Raw genomic sequence first — 13,550 nt, 5'->3', positions numbered from 1 at the left:
AGGCCTGAGCTCTCCTCCTGTCCCTGTTCCCTGGCAGCAGAGCCCCACCCTCTGCAGACAGAGACAAGGAACTCTCGGGACGCAGCTTCACCCCCACGCCCACCCTTCCTCGCCGGGACTTTCACAATGTCCCAATCCCGGCAGGAGCGTCCCCGTTTCCCGGCACAGAGTGAGCCCCGGGGCGACAACGCCGGCGGAACCCCGGCACTGCCGGGCCGGCACCCGCAGAGGCCGGGCGGGCTGGACAGGGCGCTCCCGCCCGCCCGCTCCGTTCCTCACAGCCCCCGAGGGGCCGCGCCGGGCTCGGGGCAGTGTGGAGCCTCAGGACCGCCCCCTCCTCAGGGATCGCCCCTCAGGCACCGCCGCCCCCTCAGGGATCGCCCCTCGCTGTCGCTCCCCCTGAGGGCATCCCCGCCCGGCGGGACCGGGATCTCGCTCCATCCCTCCCCCCGTCCCTCCCCGGCGGACTCACCGCAGAGCAGGAGCCCGCTGCAGAGCGCGGCCCGCAGCGCCGCGGCCATGGCGGCTCCCTCAGCAGCGGCGCGGCGGCCACGCCATGGCTGCGGGAGCGGGGCCGGCCCGACAGCCCGAAATCCAGAACCCCGACACCCTTCCGCTTCCCCGCACCCCGACAGCCTCCCGCCTCCCCACGGGGCGGGCCGGGCACGGGGCAGCCCCGGCACCCCGACACCCTTCCGCTTCCCCGCGGGGCGGGCCGGGCACGGCGGGTTCCCCTCACGCCCCGAGGCTCTTTCCCCCCACACACCGAGGCGGCTCACCGCGGGGATTTTAAACGTCGTGAAAATATTTTATTATGAGTTGTTAATTGTAGAAAATTATATAAAAATAAATTCAAAAAGTGTATTAATGCCTCGGTCTACTCTTTTGTCAGCTGAGTATTCCTGTCTCTGCCCCCATTACTCCACTTGATCAGATCTCTCTGCACAAATAGAGCATGCAGTCAGCAGAGCAGGCTTCCCAAAAATCCAGTGACAGAAATAAAGAACAAAAAAAAGTTGAAAAAGTGGTCTGGTTGAGAGTCCAGCCTCTCACTGTCCCAGGAGCTCCCAATGTCCAGCCTGGCCTTGGGCACTGCCAGGGATCCAGGGGCAGCCCCAGCTGCTCTGGCAATTCCATCCCAGCCCCTGCCCACCCTGCCAGGGAACAATCCCTGCCCAAGATCCCAAGATCCAGCCCTGCCCTCTGCCCCTGGCAGCCATTCCCTGGCTCCTGGCCCTGCAGCCCTTTGTCTTTCCCACCCTCATTGGGAACAATTTCTAATCCAAAACTGGTCTCTGTTGGGTTGAAGCCATTCCCTCTTGTCCTGTCCCTCCACCCCTTCTCCAAAGCCCTTGTTTTAGAGCCCCTTCAGGCAGAGGAAGGGGCTCTAAGGTCTCTCCAGATCCTTCTCCAGACAAACAGCCCCAGCTCTTTCTGTAGGATGTTAATGAAAGGACAAGATCTGCGTTTTCAGTCCAGAATTCAGTTCCTGTAATAAAGTAAAAGTAGCTCTTCCTTCATCTCCTCATGTACCCTGTCCCATGCTCTGTGTCTGAGTCCAAAGGGCTGCTTTCCTCAGAAGAGGAAGAATTTTGCCACTCATAGAAGTCATTAGAACAAGGAGCATCCTGCACACTTCCCGTGTCCTCCAGCAGCTTTGCCTGCAGATCATGAGCACAGTGCCAGTCACCTTCATCCTCCTGGGCCGGCGGAGCTGCAGAGCTGTGCCCGTCCTGCTCCAGGCTTCCCAGCTGCACCGTTTGTAAGCTGATGGTGAAGCACTCGCTGTTCCCCTGGGACTCAGAGAAAGGACTCAGGAACTCACTCCTCGTGTCTCCCTCTCCTCCAGGGTGTCCCTGCTGCTCCTGGGACTCGTGTGGCTCCGCAGCCGCGCTGTCCCCAGCCTGGCTGTGCTCACTGCTGCTCACAGAGTACTGCCCCAGGGTGCTGGGGGTGAGCCAGCCTCGGCTAACGCTGCCCCTGCCCAGCCCCTCACGCCTCGTGTAGTCGTGGTCACACAGGGCACTGCTGTCACTGTCACTGCTGTCACTGTCACTGCTGTCACTGCCTCTGCACGCCCTGGCCTTGCTCTTCACCTCTCTGGGGATGATCTCCACAGAGGCCGTGTTCTCTGGCTCACACACCCAAGCTGAGTAGGCCAATTGCCTGATGCATTCCTGGAAGAGTAAAAGGAATTAAACCAGTGCAGTCACACTTACAAATCCATGAAAAAAACCCCAAATAACCTCCAGCCATGAGGCTGTCAAACAAATTATTCCTTCTGTGCCACCATTTCGGCTTTTTCTGCAGAGTTCAGGGTATCTAGGATTTCACCTTCTTTTCCATTCCTGAACATCACAGAACCCCAGAATGGTTTGAGTGGGATCTTAAGAGATCACCACATTCCAATCCCCAGCCATGGCAGGGACACCTCCCACTGTCCCAGGAGCTCCCAATGTCCAGCCTGGCCTTGGGCACTGCCAGGGATCCAGGGACAGCCCCAGCTGCTCTGGGCACCTGTGCCAGGGTGAGGTGAGTCTTGTCACTCTCTCAACCCCTGCAGTCACCTATCACAGCTCATTTCCTTTAGAAATTATCATTTGAAGCAATTTTTGTCATTTTAACATCCCAAGCCACACCTTCCCTCTGCAATTCAGAGGATTATTCAATAGTTAAAGCATCATGTTGATGATAAAATATGAATAAACCTTAGACACTCCTTTTTAAAGCGTTCAGCAATTGTTGGGATGTGAAAGTGATGACACAGCAAAGGACAGAAACATGAGGCAAAAGTCTTAGCAAAAAGTGACAGCCATCTGCTCTGGGTAAGTTTCTAGAAAATGGAAAATATTTATGCAGAAAAACCCTACAGAATTAAATGTAAAAAGTCAGAGACTGTAAAATATAAAACAAGCAATCAAAGATAAAAGATAGAAACAAGAAATCTTGTTATTTTTGCTTGAAATTTACGGGAAGTTCAGTCTATGAAAATAAAAAATTAGCTGCCTTTACATTGGTTTCCTCAGGTGCTAAAACACTTGATCACAGAGAAAGTTCAAGAGAGGATATTTTATTATTATAAAACAGTGGAACAACTTCTGCACTCTCTCCTCACAGGGCAGGTTCTCCAGCCCCCTGCTCAGCCCCTGGCCCTGCTCCAGCCTGTCCACTCCTTCTGTGCCCTGTGGGCACCAGAACTGGGTGGAATATTCCTGGATATTCCCCTGAGCAGGGTGGGATGATCCTCTCTGTTAGTAACTTGTCACAGAAGCAGGAAGAAGTGGATTTTGAAGATTTTTTTCTGAAGATCAAATAAAACTTAGCAGGCTAGAGATCCTTTGACTGAGGCAAACCACAAATGCAAATATTCTGTGCTCTGACATAACTTGTACCTAAAGCACAGGACTGGAGACTTAAACTCCCTCCTGCCAGCCAGAGAGGGCAGATGTGAGCTGTTACATACCAAGCTCTGAGGAAGGGATATCTTCGGGTCAATGAAACCTGCTGCATGCACACACTTCAGGACTGCAGCAATTACCAGTGAAAAACAGACAGCACCTGCCACTGCAATTTCATGATACCCTGGAGTGAAAAAAATCAAATAAACACACACAGAGGAAGTGTCCCATGACCACATTGCAGAGCTCACAGTCACAACAGCTATTAGGAATCACCAATAATTTTAGTTAGTAGATATTAGATTAATAAATAGAAGGGACCCGTGAAAGTCAAAGTCAAAACAAGACCAAATCTCAAATTAGCTTCTAAAACAGAAGTGACTCCATCTTTATGCACAGTTGGAGATGGCTCAGGGGATTGCCAAGAGATTTGCTGCCCCAAAGTCGATGGGGTTTTATATTCCACTCCTAAATACCCACGATGGGTTCTCTTGGAATGTTTCTCTCTGTCACTGAGGCTCTGGGCTCTGCTCCTGCCACAGGGACAGCAGCAGGGAGCGGCTGCAGCTGGCCCAGCAGGGATTTAGGTTGGCTTTTAGGGCAAGGCTCTTCTTTCCCCAGAGGCTGCTGGCACTGCCCAGGCTCCCCAGGGAATGGGCACGGCCCCGAGGCTGCCACAGCTCCAGGAGCATCCAGGGATGCCCAGGCTGGGCTTGTTGGGGGGTCTGGGCAGGGCAGGGAGGCACTGGGGGATCCCTGGGGGTTCATTCCCACTCAGGATATTCCATGATTTCTGTCATCACTCATTTTTTAGGACTGAGCTGTAAATGTCCCTACACCAAAAGCAAACATGGCCCTCTCAGACCAGCCCCCTGCCCACAGCTCTGTTACCTGGCTGAGCCTGTGAGTCTGCAGTGGCACATGTCCAGGGGGAGGGGATGGAATGTTTGTTCAGGGAGGCAGTGACCACCACGGACACACAGTAATTCCTGCCGGGATACAATTCTCCAATGACAGTACTAAACACTTCTTCAGTGGTTTTCTGCCGTGGCCTCTGCAGTGAAAAACAATGTTCTCAAGTCACTCACTGGCTCAAAAGAGCCCCTGTTCACTCTCCCAGACTGTCACCCTGCAGTGGAAGGAAGCTCAGATTGTGTTGGCCAAGGTCCTTCTTTTCTTCTAATAAATCAATTTCTATGTTTTCTTTTGCTTCTATTCACATATTTGTTTTTGGGAAGCTGTTAACCATCAGAGCCATTTTACACCCTCTGTGTTTTTCCCTAAAGCACAACTAAGCCCCAAATTTCCCTACCTTATGCTCTCCTTCCAGTGATTTCAGGGTGATATCATAATTCAGCTCTTCATAGATATCAATTAAAGACAGCAGCTTTCCCTTGTCCCTGTGGTGAGAGGTTGGAAGCTTTATGGTGACATTGATGCAGCTTGGACAGGAAGTGATATTCACTTCTGGAGGTCCCAGAATTGCTGTTGGAAAACAAGGAAGAGGAAAAAATTATGGAAAAAAGACACACTTTATCCAGTACCAATTCAATTTCTGATGCAAACTGAGCTGGCTCAGCACATTCCAGAGGGGTCACTGCTGTAAATCCATGAGGCATTGCAACATTTAACATCCACAGCCAAATCATCATTTTCCCCAGAGACACATTTTAAAGGGAAAGGGTGGGGAAGCAGAAAGGGGACAGAGGCTTTGCTTCAGCTTCACAGAGATTTGTATCTACCTGAGATTAAAGCTGATGTTAAAGTGCAAGAATAGAATCCTGGAATGGTTTGGGTTGGGAGGGACCTTAAAGCTCTGCCATGGCAGGGACACCTCCCACTGTCCCAGGAGCTCCCAATGTCCAGCCTGGCCTTGGGCACTGCCAGGGATCCAGGGGCAGCCCCAGCTGCTCTGGCAATTCCATCCCAGCCCCTGCCCACCCTGCCAGGGAACAATCCCTGCCCAACATCCCATCCAGCCCTGCCCTCCTTCAGCTTAAAGCCTCTCCCCTTGTCCTGTGCTTTCTATTAAACCAGCTGCTGTGGGAATGCAGGGCTCCTCCTCAGGGATGTTCTCCAGTTCTCCTTGTGCCCATTTTCCCCATTCCCTCCAATATTTCCTCATTTCTCACTCTGGAACTGGACACAGCAGCTGCCTCTGCAGACTTCAAAGGAAACATGATCAGTTTATCCTCCACAGCTCTCCAGCTGTTCCTCAATTTCTGCCTCTGTTAGCTCAAAACTCAATTTTAAGCAAAGCCAAGGGTGAAGCCACCTCTGGCATTAAAGACAAATATCTTCAGCAGGGAAGAGGGCAGACTGATGGACAAACAATCAATCTCTTCCCCACACCTGGTGCAGACCTGGCATTTTTTAACTCAGCATTCACTATTTGAACACACAAAAACAATGTTGTTTTTTAAATGATGTATCTTACACAGCCAAGAGATTTTTACTTGGCATTTGTCAATGCACAACTGTATTTCCTTTGTATTTATTACAAATATATATATATATTTATTTAAAAACCAGAGCCTTACTCCTTTATCAGAACTACTCATTTTAGAAACTTATCTATATGCTTGAAGCTTTGTAACAGATATATGAAATACCAGATATAAATAGCCACCAACCCAGTGGAGGCTTACAGCAAAGGGAGCAGAACATAACACAGGCATGAGCTGCTAATAAAAACTACAAAAAGAAGAAAGGCAGAGAGGGAACTTACTCTGAGTGAATGGCTGAAAATACAGCACAGAAGAATTGAGCACCTGAGCTCCGGCAACACGCTGAACAAAGTAATGATACACAGCAGATGTGTCCTTGAAATCCTCTGTCAGCTCACAGGAGAGCTGGGCAATACCTGAACACTGCCAAGCACTCGTCCAGGTCTGGCTCCTGCAGAAAAGAGCAAAAGAGCCTCAATTCTCTGATATGAGAAGGCATGGGAGTGTGAGGAGAGCATTTCTGAGGGAAAAAAACCCAGAAAAACTAAGAAAAACAAAAACCCTCAGCCTCAGTATTTTCAGAGGATCCCAGGGGCTGGAAAAGCCCTCCCAGCCCAGGGAGTCCCAGCTGTGACCTGTCCCCACCTTGTCCCCAGCCCAGAGCCCTGAGTGCCACGTCCAGCCCTTCCTTGGGCACCTCCAGGGATGGGCACTGCAAAGCTCCCTCCTCTTTGGGTCAATAAATGTTAAAAGGAAAATTTGTGCCTCATTTTGTGTGACTTGCCTGTGGTGTCTGTACAGCACGTTGTAGGATGCTGGCATAGCTGGGTCATGTTTTGCCTGCCAGGACAAAATGTGCTGGAAATTGTGGGAGTCCATTTGGAGTTTTATTCCTTCTAGAAAGGAAAGAATAAAAATAACAAACAAACAAACCAAACCAAAATAAACAAGCACCAAAAAAAACCCATAAAAAAACCCTACAAACAAGTCAGACTTGCAACAATTCTAATAAATAAATCCATTTTAGATCAGCTCAGGATTTGCCCCCAAAAAGCAGCCACAGGTGAGAGCTCAGCACAACAGACAGAGCAATGCAAAGCACTGTGCACATGGATTACATTTCTACAAGTTCTTTCTCCAAAAAGCATGAAGTTCCAAAATGATGATTGATGAGGATGTGCAAGTTATGAGATGTGTTAGGTAAAGCATTTTAAAGATGATAAAACTCTTACCATCCTGGCTGCAAACAGCTGTAGACAGAAAGGTGAGGTACACTGGAAATTGAAACTCTGTATTAATGCATTGGTGTATCCACAGGATCAGATTCTTATTGCAAATACTCATTTGCAACAATTGGGTTCATACTCAATATTCCCTGGTGGAACTGTTACTTTCTTTCACATCTTCTTACGACTTTCCCTCCTTCTCCAGAGCCTGGGAGAAGTGTCCCTGAGCCTGGAGCTCTGAGGAGCTGGTTCTTAGATCTCTGTTCCCTCCACGTGAGGTTCAAGACTCAGTGTCAGCAAAAGCACCCAAGATGGTCTCATCAAATCATGTCTTGGAGGACTCTGACTGTACCTTACTGAATAAGGTATTCAAACACCTTTTCAAAGGTATTTTTCAAGCCATTCCAAGACTTTTAGAACCGATCTGGGAAAATATTCCATTGTTGCTTGACTCATCCTCATAGATCCCAGAATGGTTTGGGTTGGAAAGGACCCCAAAGAATATCCAATTCCACTCCTGCCATGGCAGGGACACCTTCCACTGTCCCAGGCTGCTCCAGCCTGGCCTTGGACACTTCCAGGGACCCAGGGGCAGCCACAGCTTCCCTGGGCAATCCTGCCATTCCAGAGGTTCCTACATCCCAGGGAAAAAAACCTCCCTAGGACACTGTGATCCAGCCTGGCTCCCCCTGCATCCAGGACCCTTTTAATTGACCAACTCAACTTCTCATTATTCCCATCTTTTCAACACAGTGCTCCAAAACACTTGAAGTTTTTGTTCTAACTCCTCTAATTTATTTTTTTTTCTCAAGACCTTTTAGCCTCCCTTCTGCTTTGAGTGTAGCAAGGGGAAACTTCCTGTTCTTGTTGAAAGGCATTTTGTGGTCATGCCTCTGACTCAGGAGATGCTGACTCCCACACTCAGTTGGCAAAAACAGTCACTACTTTAATTCCAAACACATTTCTTCTCAGTTTTTTTACATTAAATCCATTTGGAAAATTCCTCCCTTATCTTCCCTAGAACTCTCTTTTGCCTTGACCTGTTGTGCTAACAATATGTGCCACAGTCAGCATGACTGTGAAAAGAGAAATCTAGGCTTGAATTAGAAAACTTAAACAATCTTTATGGAGATCCACAAATAAATGGGTTTAAGTCCAGTTAAATGTAGAACAGTGGATTTCTTACCAGGTAGAAAATCACATATTCAGAAAAGAAACATGCAGTGGGGATATATAAAGCAATATTTTAACAGTTATTATTATCTGAACACAAACTCAGATTTGTAATAATTTCTGTCTGCTGAGTTGTTGGTGCATTCCAGTTAGCATTATTTGATTTTTCAATGCCTCTTCTCTAGCCAAACCAAATTCCTTTTAGCTTGAGTTCAAACCGCCTCTGAACTTTGTTTCAACAAACAAGTTTAGCAAAGGAAGCTGAACTGTTTGTGTTACACTCTTACAGAGGAGACACAGCCAGGAGAACAAGTAACCAGGAAAACTCAGCCTGAGGAAATACAGATGGTCTGGAAACTGCATGGGAATCTTCTTCAGCCTCACTGCAGTTTCTACCAGCCCTGGTGTGTCCCAGGCCAGGCTGGACATTGGGGCTGGGAGCAGCTGGGACAGTGGGAGGTGTCCCTGCCATGGGTGGGGACAAAGGTCCCTCCCAACCCAATCCAGTCTGAGGTTCTGGGATGATGACCTTACCCTTTTTACAGAATTAAAGGATCCTAAAAAATCCCCTCCTCACAACAAGCACAGCTCAGCCAAACTCTGCTTGTTTCACCTGCTAATCCAGAAACTGAGGAGCGCTGGAAAAAAATCAGAATAAAAAAGAAAAACCCTCACATGGAACTGAGAGTTCTGGGACATGCAGGGAGGCAAAACCATGGAATGGCCTGGATTGGGAGGGACCTCAGAACCCACCCATTCCCAGCCCTGCCATGGCAGGGCCCCCTCCCACTGTCCCAGGAGCTCCCAATGTCCAGCCTGGCCTTGGGCACTGCCAGGGATCCAGGGGCAGCCCCAGCTGCTCTGGCAATTCCATCCCAGCCCCTGCCCACCCTGCCAGGGAACAATCCCTGCCCAAGATCCCATCAAATCCTACTCTGAAGCCATTCCCTGGCTCCTGGCCCTGCAGCCCTTGGCCCCAGTCCCTCTCCAGCTCTCCTGGAGCCCCTTCAGGCCCTGCAAGGGGCTCTGAGCTCTCCCTGCAGCTTCTCCTCTCCAGCTGAGCACCCCCAGCTCTCCCAGCCTGGCCCCAGCCCCTGCTCAAGGTTTATGCACAGAACAGAGGATGAGGGGTAAGCCAAGAGATCCTTACTCTGGGAATTACCCCAGGGAGAGCTCCACAGTAATGCTCCCTCACTTCATTAACTCAGCAGGATTATGAAGGCATTAATGAGCTCCCAGCCCTGCTCCTCTCTAACCCAAGGTTCAGGAACTTACCAAGCTGACAGAGAGGCACTGGCACATCCATCAGGGCTCCCATGGAGATCAGCAGAGAAACCCCTCTGCTACTGAAAGAAACATTTTGCTTCTATTCCTACAAACACATGAAAAACATGCACATTTTACTAAATTATCACAATAAATTACCTTAGTAAATCACTTTTAACTCAACCAAGCTTTCTGTACAGTTATTTTATCCTCTCCATTGCCTGAGGGAGGACAGTGGTACTGCAAGAGTTACTGGGGGAGGGAGGGGCACTAATCCTTATTTTACTGCAATTTTGTCCATTTTATGGCAAGAGCACTTTCCTTTTTCCACATAGAAAGGGCTTTTACCATTTCAAATAAAGGAGAAACCATGGTATGATTATTTGTATTAGCTTTGCATTAAAATAGTATCTGAAAATTCAATGCCATTCACTCCTTCAACTTCATTAACACAATGAAAACAAACTTTGCTTGGCTCTGTTTGAAATAAACTCATCTCAATGTTGTAAGAAAGGTTTCCAGAAAGAGAACAGATCTATAGGGAGCTTAGAAAAAAAAATTATAAAGGAGTTATGAAGTTTATGTTATAGTTTTTTAATGCGTAAGATCTATTAATAGAATCCTTCTCTTCACTATTTTTTACTCCATTTAATATCCCCATAATATTAATATCCACAGGACCTGGTGTTGAGTTAGCTGGGCAAGGGTATATCTATTTTTAAAGAACCTTCCCTTCAGGTTTAATAAAAATTAACTGCTTTTTAATTTAACATTATTTTCAAATAGAACTGGAATTATTTTCTCTGCAAAACAACCAGTTTAAAATCATGCCAGAGCACACTCTGCTCAAGCTTAACCCTGTATATTCATATATTAACATGGGATAGAAGACACCTGTTAAAACCAGGTGAATTAAACCCCCGTGTCTGAGAAGTCAATCTCCCTGTGCCCAGAGTTCTGGCAGAACTGTAGGAGGTCACTGGAGAAATCCTGGGAACTTGGACCTGGCCAATTGATAATTCCACAGCCTAAAGCAACGTTCCCCTCATTCTATTAATTCATTCAAGCAGAAGTCAGTTCAAAGAGCACTTGCACCTTCCAAGGATTTTCCAGCTTGCTCAAAATGTTCCCTTCAGGAGAAAGCCTTGGGAATGCTGCATTCACTTGGCAAATAACTTCTTTTCCTTGTCAAGCCTTGTAGTTAATCCCAGGCCCTGTTCAAAGCACTCCACACCCAGAGGGATTGTGTACCTTGGATCCTTGCTGCCCACGCTGTCAGGGATAACAACAATCCCAGTGGGACTCACACGTGGCTCCATGGGATCACAACAGAGTCTCCTACATGATGCATATTCAAAGCCAGGTTATTTGTTCAGCACCTCAGAATGTGTGAGAAAATGTGATAAAATGTGTTCATCTCCAGGCTTCCACAGCTGCCTCAAGCTGGATTTCTACTGCAGATCTATCAGTGCCAGGGAGATTCCAGGGCAAAACCATTTCTGTCAGAACTCTGCTGAGCTTTCCTTACTCATCCTCTTCAGAGCTGCAGAGAAGCCATGGAAACACCAGTGAGTGCAGCCCCCCGAGCCCTGGCTGTGCCCACAGGAGATCCCCTGGCAGCTTCCTGGAGCTCCTGAACTCAGGGTGACACTTGCACAGCATCCCCAGCTGCGCTTCATGGAACCACACTGCCTTGGGCTGAAAGGACCTTAAATCCCACCCATTCCCAGCCCTGCCATGGCAGGGCCACCTCCCACTGTCCCAGGAGCTCCCAATGTCCAGCCTGGCCTTGGGCACTGCCAGGGATCCAGGGGCAGCCCCAGCTGCTCTGGCAATTCCATCCCAGCCCCTGCCCACCCTGCCAGGGAACAATCCCTGCCCAAGATCCCATCAAATCCTACTCTGAAGCCATTCCCTGGCTCCTGGCCCTGCAGCCCTTGGCCCCAGTCCCTGTCCAGCTCTCCTGGAGCCCCTTCAGGCCCTGCAAGGGGCTCTGAGCTCTCCCTGCAGCTTCTCCTCTCCAGCTGAGCACCCCCAGCTCTCCCAGCCTGGTTCCAGAGGGCTCCAGCCCTGGGATGATGATCCCAGTGGCTCTCAGGTTCAGGCTGGATGGGGTTATATTTCCTTCCAATCAGGAAAAAAACAAAACAAAACAAAAACAGCTTTGAGGTTTTGAAAGTCAGTGGATCTTATTTCAGAAAAGCTTTACCTCAGTTCATCGGAAAACACCCCCAATTCTCTGAAACAAGCCGAGGGCCTATTTATTTACAGAAATCAGCTTATGGGATTAACTGAGAGAGGCAGAGAGACTGACAGCAGGGAAGTCTGCAGAGGAGTGTTCTAAGCCTGCACAGGAACCTCTGGATGTCACCCAGGCCAGGCAGGGTCACCTGGAGCAGGGACACTGGAACGTGCCCAGGGGGGTTTGGGCTGGCTCCAGAGAGGGAGACTCCAGCCCCTCCCCGGGCAGCTGTTCCAGGGCTCTGCCCCTCCATGGAAGGAAGCTCTTCCTCAGGCTGGGCTGGAATTGTTGTGTTTTAGCTCCTGCCACTGCTCCTCGTCCTGCCACTGCCACCACTGAGCAGAGTCTGGCACCATCCTCTGATGGCCCAAGAGCTTTGTACAATCCCCTTCACCTGAACCCAGCCGAGCCAGGGAACCACACTGTGGCTGTAGTGTTATTCCCAGCCTCGACTGCTGGGAAACTTTGGAAAAGCCGCTTCTAAGGATATGGAAATCATTTAACCACAATAACCCAAGGCCATTACCAGCAGCCCTTTATTCCATGGGCTGCCACAGTGCTGGGGAGGACACGGCCTCAGGCTGGGCCAGGGGAGGCTCAGGGTGGGCAGCAGCAGGAATTTGCTCATGGAAAGGGAGCTCAGGCCTTGGCAGGGGCTGCCCAGGGAGCTTTGCAGTGCCCATCCCTGGAGGTGCCCAAGGAAGGGCTGGACGTGGCACTCAGGGCTCTGGGCTGGGGACAAGGTGGGGATCGGTCACAGCTGGGACTCCCTGGGCTGGGAGGGCTTTTCCAGCCCCTGGGATCTGCCCGTGGAGGGGCCCGAGTGGGGCACACGGGAACCTCGGGGATGCTCCAGCCTGGGCGGGGGCCGCAGCGAACCGCGCCTGAGCCACGAGAGCCTCACACACATCAGGCTTCGATGCACCAAAGCCACCCCCAGGCTAACGCGGGTGTCAATTCAGCGAGCGGGACGCTGCCAAAAGCAAACCCGGCGGCTTTTTGGGGCTCCATGCGCGGTTCAGGGGGCGCCACACGGGCCTGGGCCCCACACGGCGGCAGCAAAGCGCTCCCGGCGGCCGCGGAGCCTTCAGGCAACCCCCGGGAGGGAGCGCAGCTGGAGCGGCGGCCCTGACCCGGGCTCCGCCTCAGGGAACCGCTCTATTGTCACCGCAGGGCCGGGGGGCAGCAGGGGGGACACGACACCGCACACACCGCCACCTTCCAGCCGTACCTCGCGGCGGGGAATCCCCACGGGCTCCGCTCCAGTTCCTCATCGCTGCTCACCGCTCCTTAGCAGCGCCATCCATCCCCAGCGATCCCCGGCGCTGCCGCCCGTGCCGCCGCCGGGCGGAAAATGGCGGCGGAGCCGGGCCGGGATGGCCACGCCCCTTTCACACAGACCACACCCACACTTTGGCGAGACCACGCCCCACACCCGCTAACCACGCCCATAATGGCCATTAAACCACGCCCCCATGCAGCAAAGTCCCGCCCCTCGCCTCAGGCCCCGCTCGGTGCCGCCATGGCCGCGCTGTTCTCCCCCTGCCTTTATTTCCTTTTCTGTGCCTGCTCCGCCCTCGCTCCGCCGTGTTCGCCGTGAGACACAGCTGCGGAAACACCGGCTGATCCCCTGCCTTGTCTACACAATCGGAGTCGCAGAAGGGCTGGAGGGATCTCAGAGCCCACCCAGTGCCAGCCCAGCCATGGCAGGGACACCTCCCACTGTCCCAGGAGCTCCCAATGTCCAGCCTGGCCTTGGGCACTGCCAGGGATCCAGGGGCAGCCCCAGCTGAGGGGA

General features: G+C 51.0%; 2 protein-coding genes across 7 annotated transcripts in view; both read right to left on the bottom strand.

The window, feature by feature from the left end:
- Window positions 1–654, bottom strand: part of LOC107199700 (interleukin-10 receptor subunit beta-like) — a 12,382-nt gene extending 11,728 nt beyond the window's left edge. For 2 of the 3 annotated variants that reach the window (XM_015617059.3, XM_033516509.1), the window contains exon 1: window positions 473–645. In XM_015617059.3, the coding sequence (XP_015472545.1) occupies window positions 473–521 (49 nt within the window). In that variant the 5' untranslated portion in view covers window positions 522–645. Of the gene's footprint in view, window positions 1–472 lie in introns of all 3 variants that reach the window. The other variant, XR_001519281.3, reaches the window with a different exon arrangement.
- Window positions 655–1,467: 813 nt separating this feature from the next.
- Window positions 1,468–13,116, bottom strand: LOC107198545 (interferon alpha/beta receptor 2-like). 4 transcript variants are annotated; one of them, XM_015615641.3, is made up of 10 exons: window positions 12,984–13,116; window positions 10,762–11,053; window positions 9,520–9,616; window positions 7,078–7,119; window positions 6,630–6,741; window positions 6,127–6,296; window positions 4,711–4,883; window positions 4,290–4,452; window positions 3,464–3,582; window positions 1,468–2,177 (listed from the first exon to the last, which is right to left on the bottom strand). In XM_015615641.3, exons 3-10 carry the CDS (start codon window positions 9,560–9,562, stop codon window positions 1,518–1,520), a joined length of 1,482 nt encoding a protein of 493 aa, XP_015471127.1. In that variant the 5' UTR covers window positions 9,563–9,616; window positions 10,762–11,053; window positions 12,984–13,116; the 3' UTR covers window positions 1,468–1,517. The 4 variants fall into 4 exon arrangements, with proteins under 4 accessions (XP_015471127.1, XP_015471361.1, XP_015471284.1 ...); XM_015615875.3 differs by lacking the exon at window positions 7,078–7,119; XM_015615798.3 differs by lacking the exon at window positions 10,762–11,053 and having other exon boundaries at window positions 12,984–13,112.
- Window positions 13,117–13,550: the final 434 nt, after the last annotated feature.

This window comes from Parus major, chromosome 1 (genome assembly GCF_001522545.3).
Source record: "Parus major isolate Abel chromosome 1, Parus_major1.1, whole genome shotgun sequence".
NCBI classification, from domain to species: domain Eukaryota; kingdom Metazoa; phylum Chordata; class Aves; order Passeriformes; family Paridae; genus Parus; species Parus major.
The sequence above is the reverse complement of the archived record's forward strand: the minus strand, read 5'-3'. Positions and strand labels throughout refer to the sequence as shown.

Excerpts from the sequence above, each read along its gene's own strand:
- LOC107198545 (XM_015615641.3), bottom strand. The coding sequence starts at position 9,562 with ATGGGAGCCCTGATGGATGTGCCAGTGCCTCTCTGTCAGCTTG. Across the intron at positions 4,453-4,710 it reads CACTGGAAGGAGAGCATAAG|AGGCCACGGCAGAAAACCAC; the intron begins GTAGGGAAATTT and ends TTTTCACTGCAG. Across the intron at positions 2,178-3,463 it reads TATCCCTTCCTCAGAGCTTG|GAATGCATCAGGCAATTGGC; the intron begins GTATGTAACAGC and ends TTACTCTTCCAG.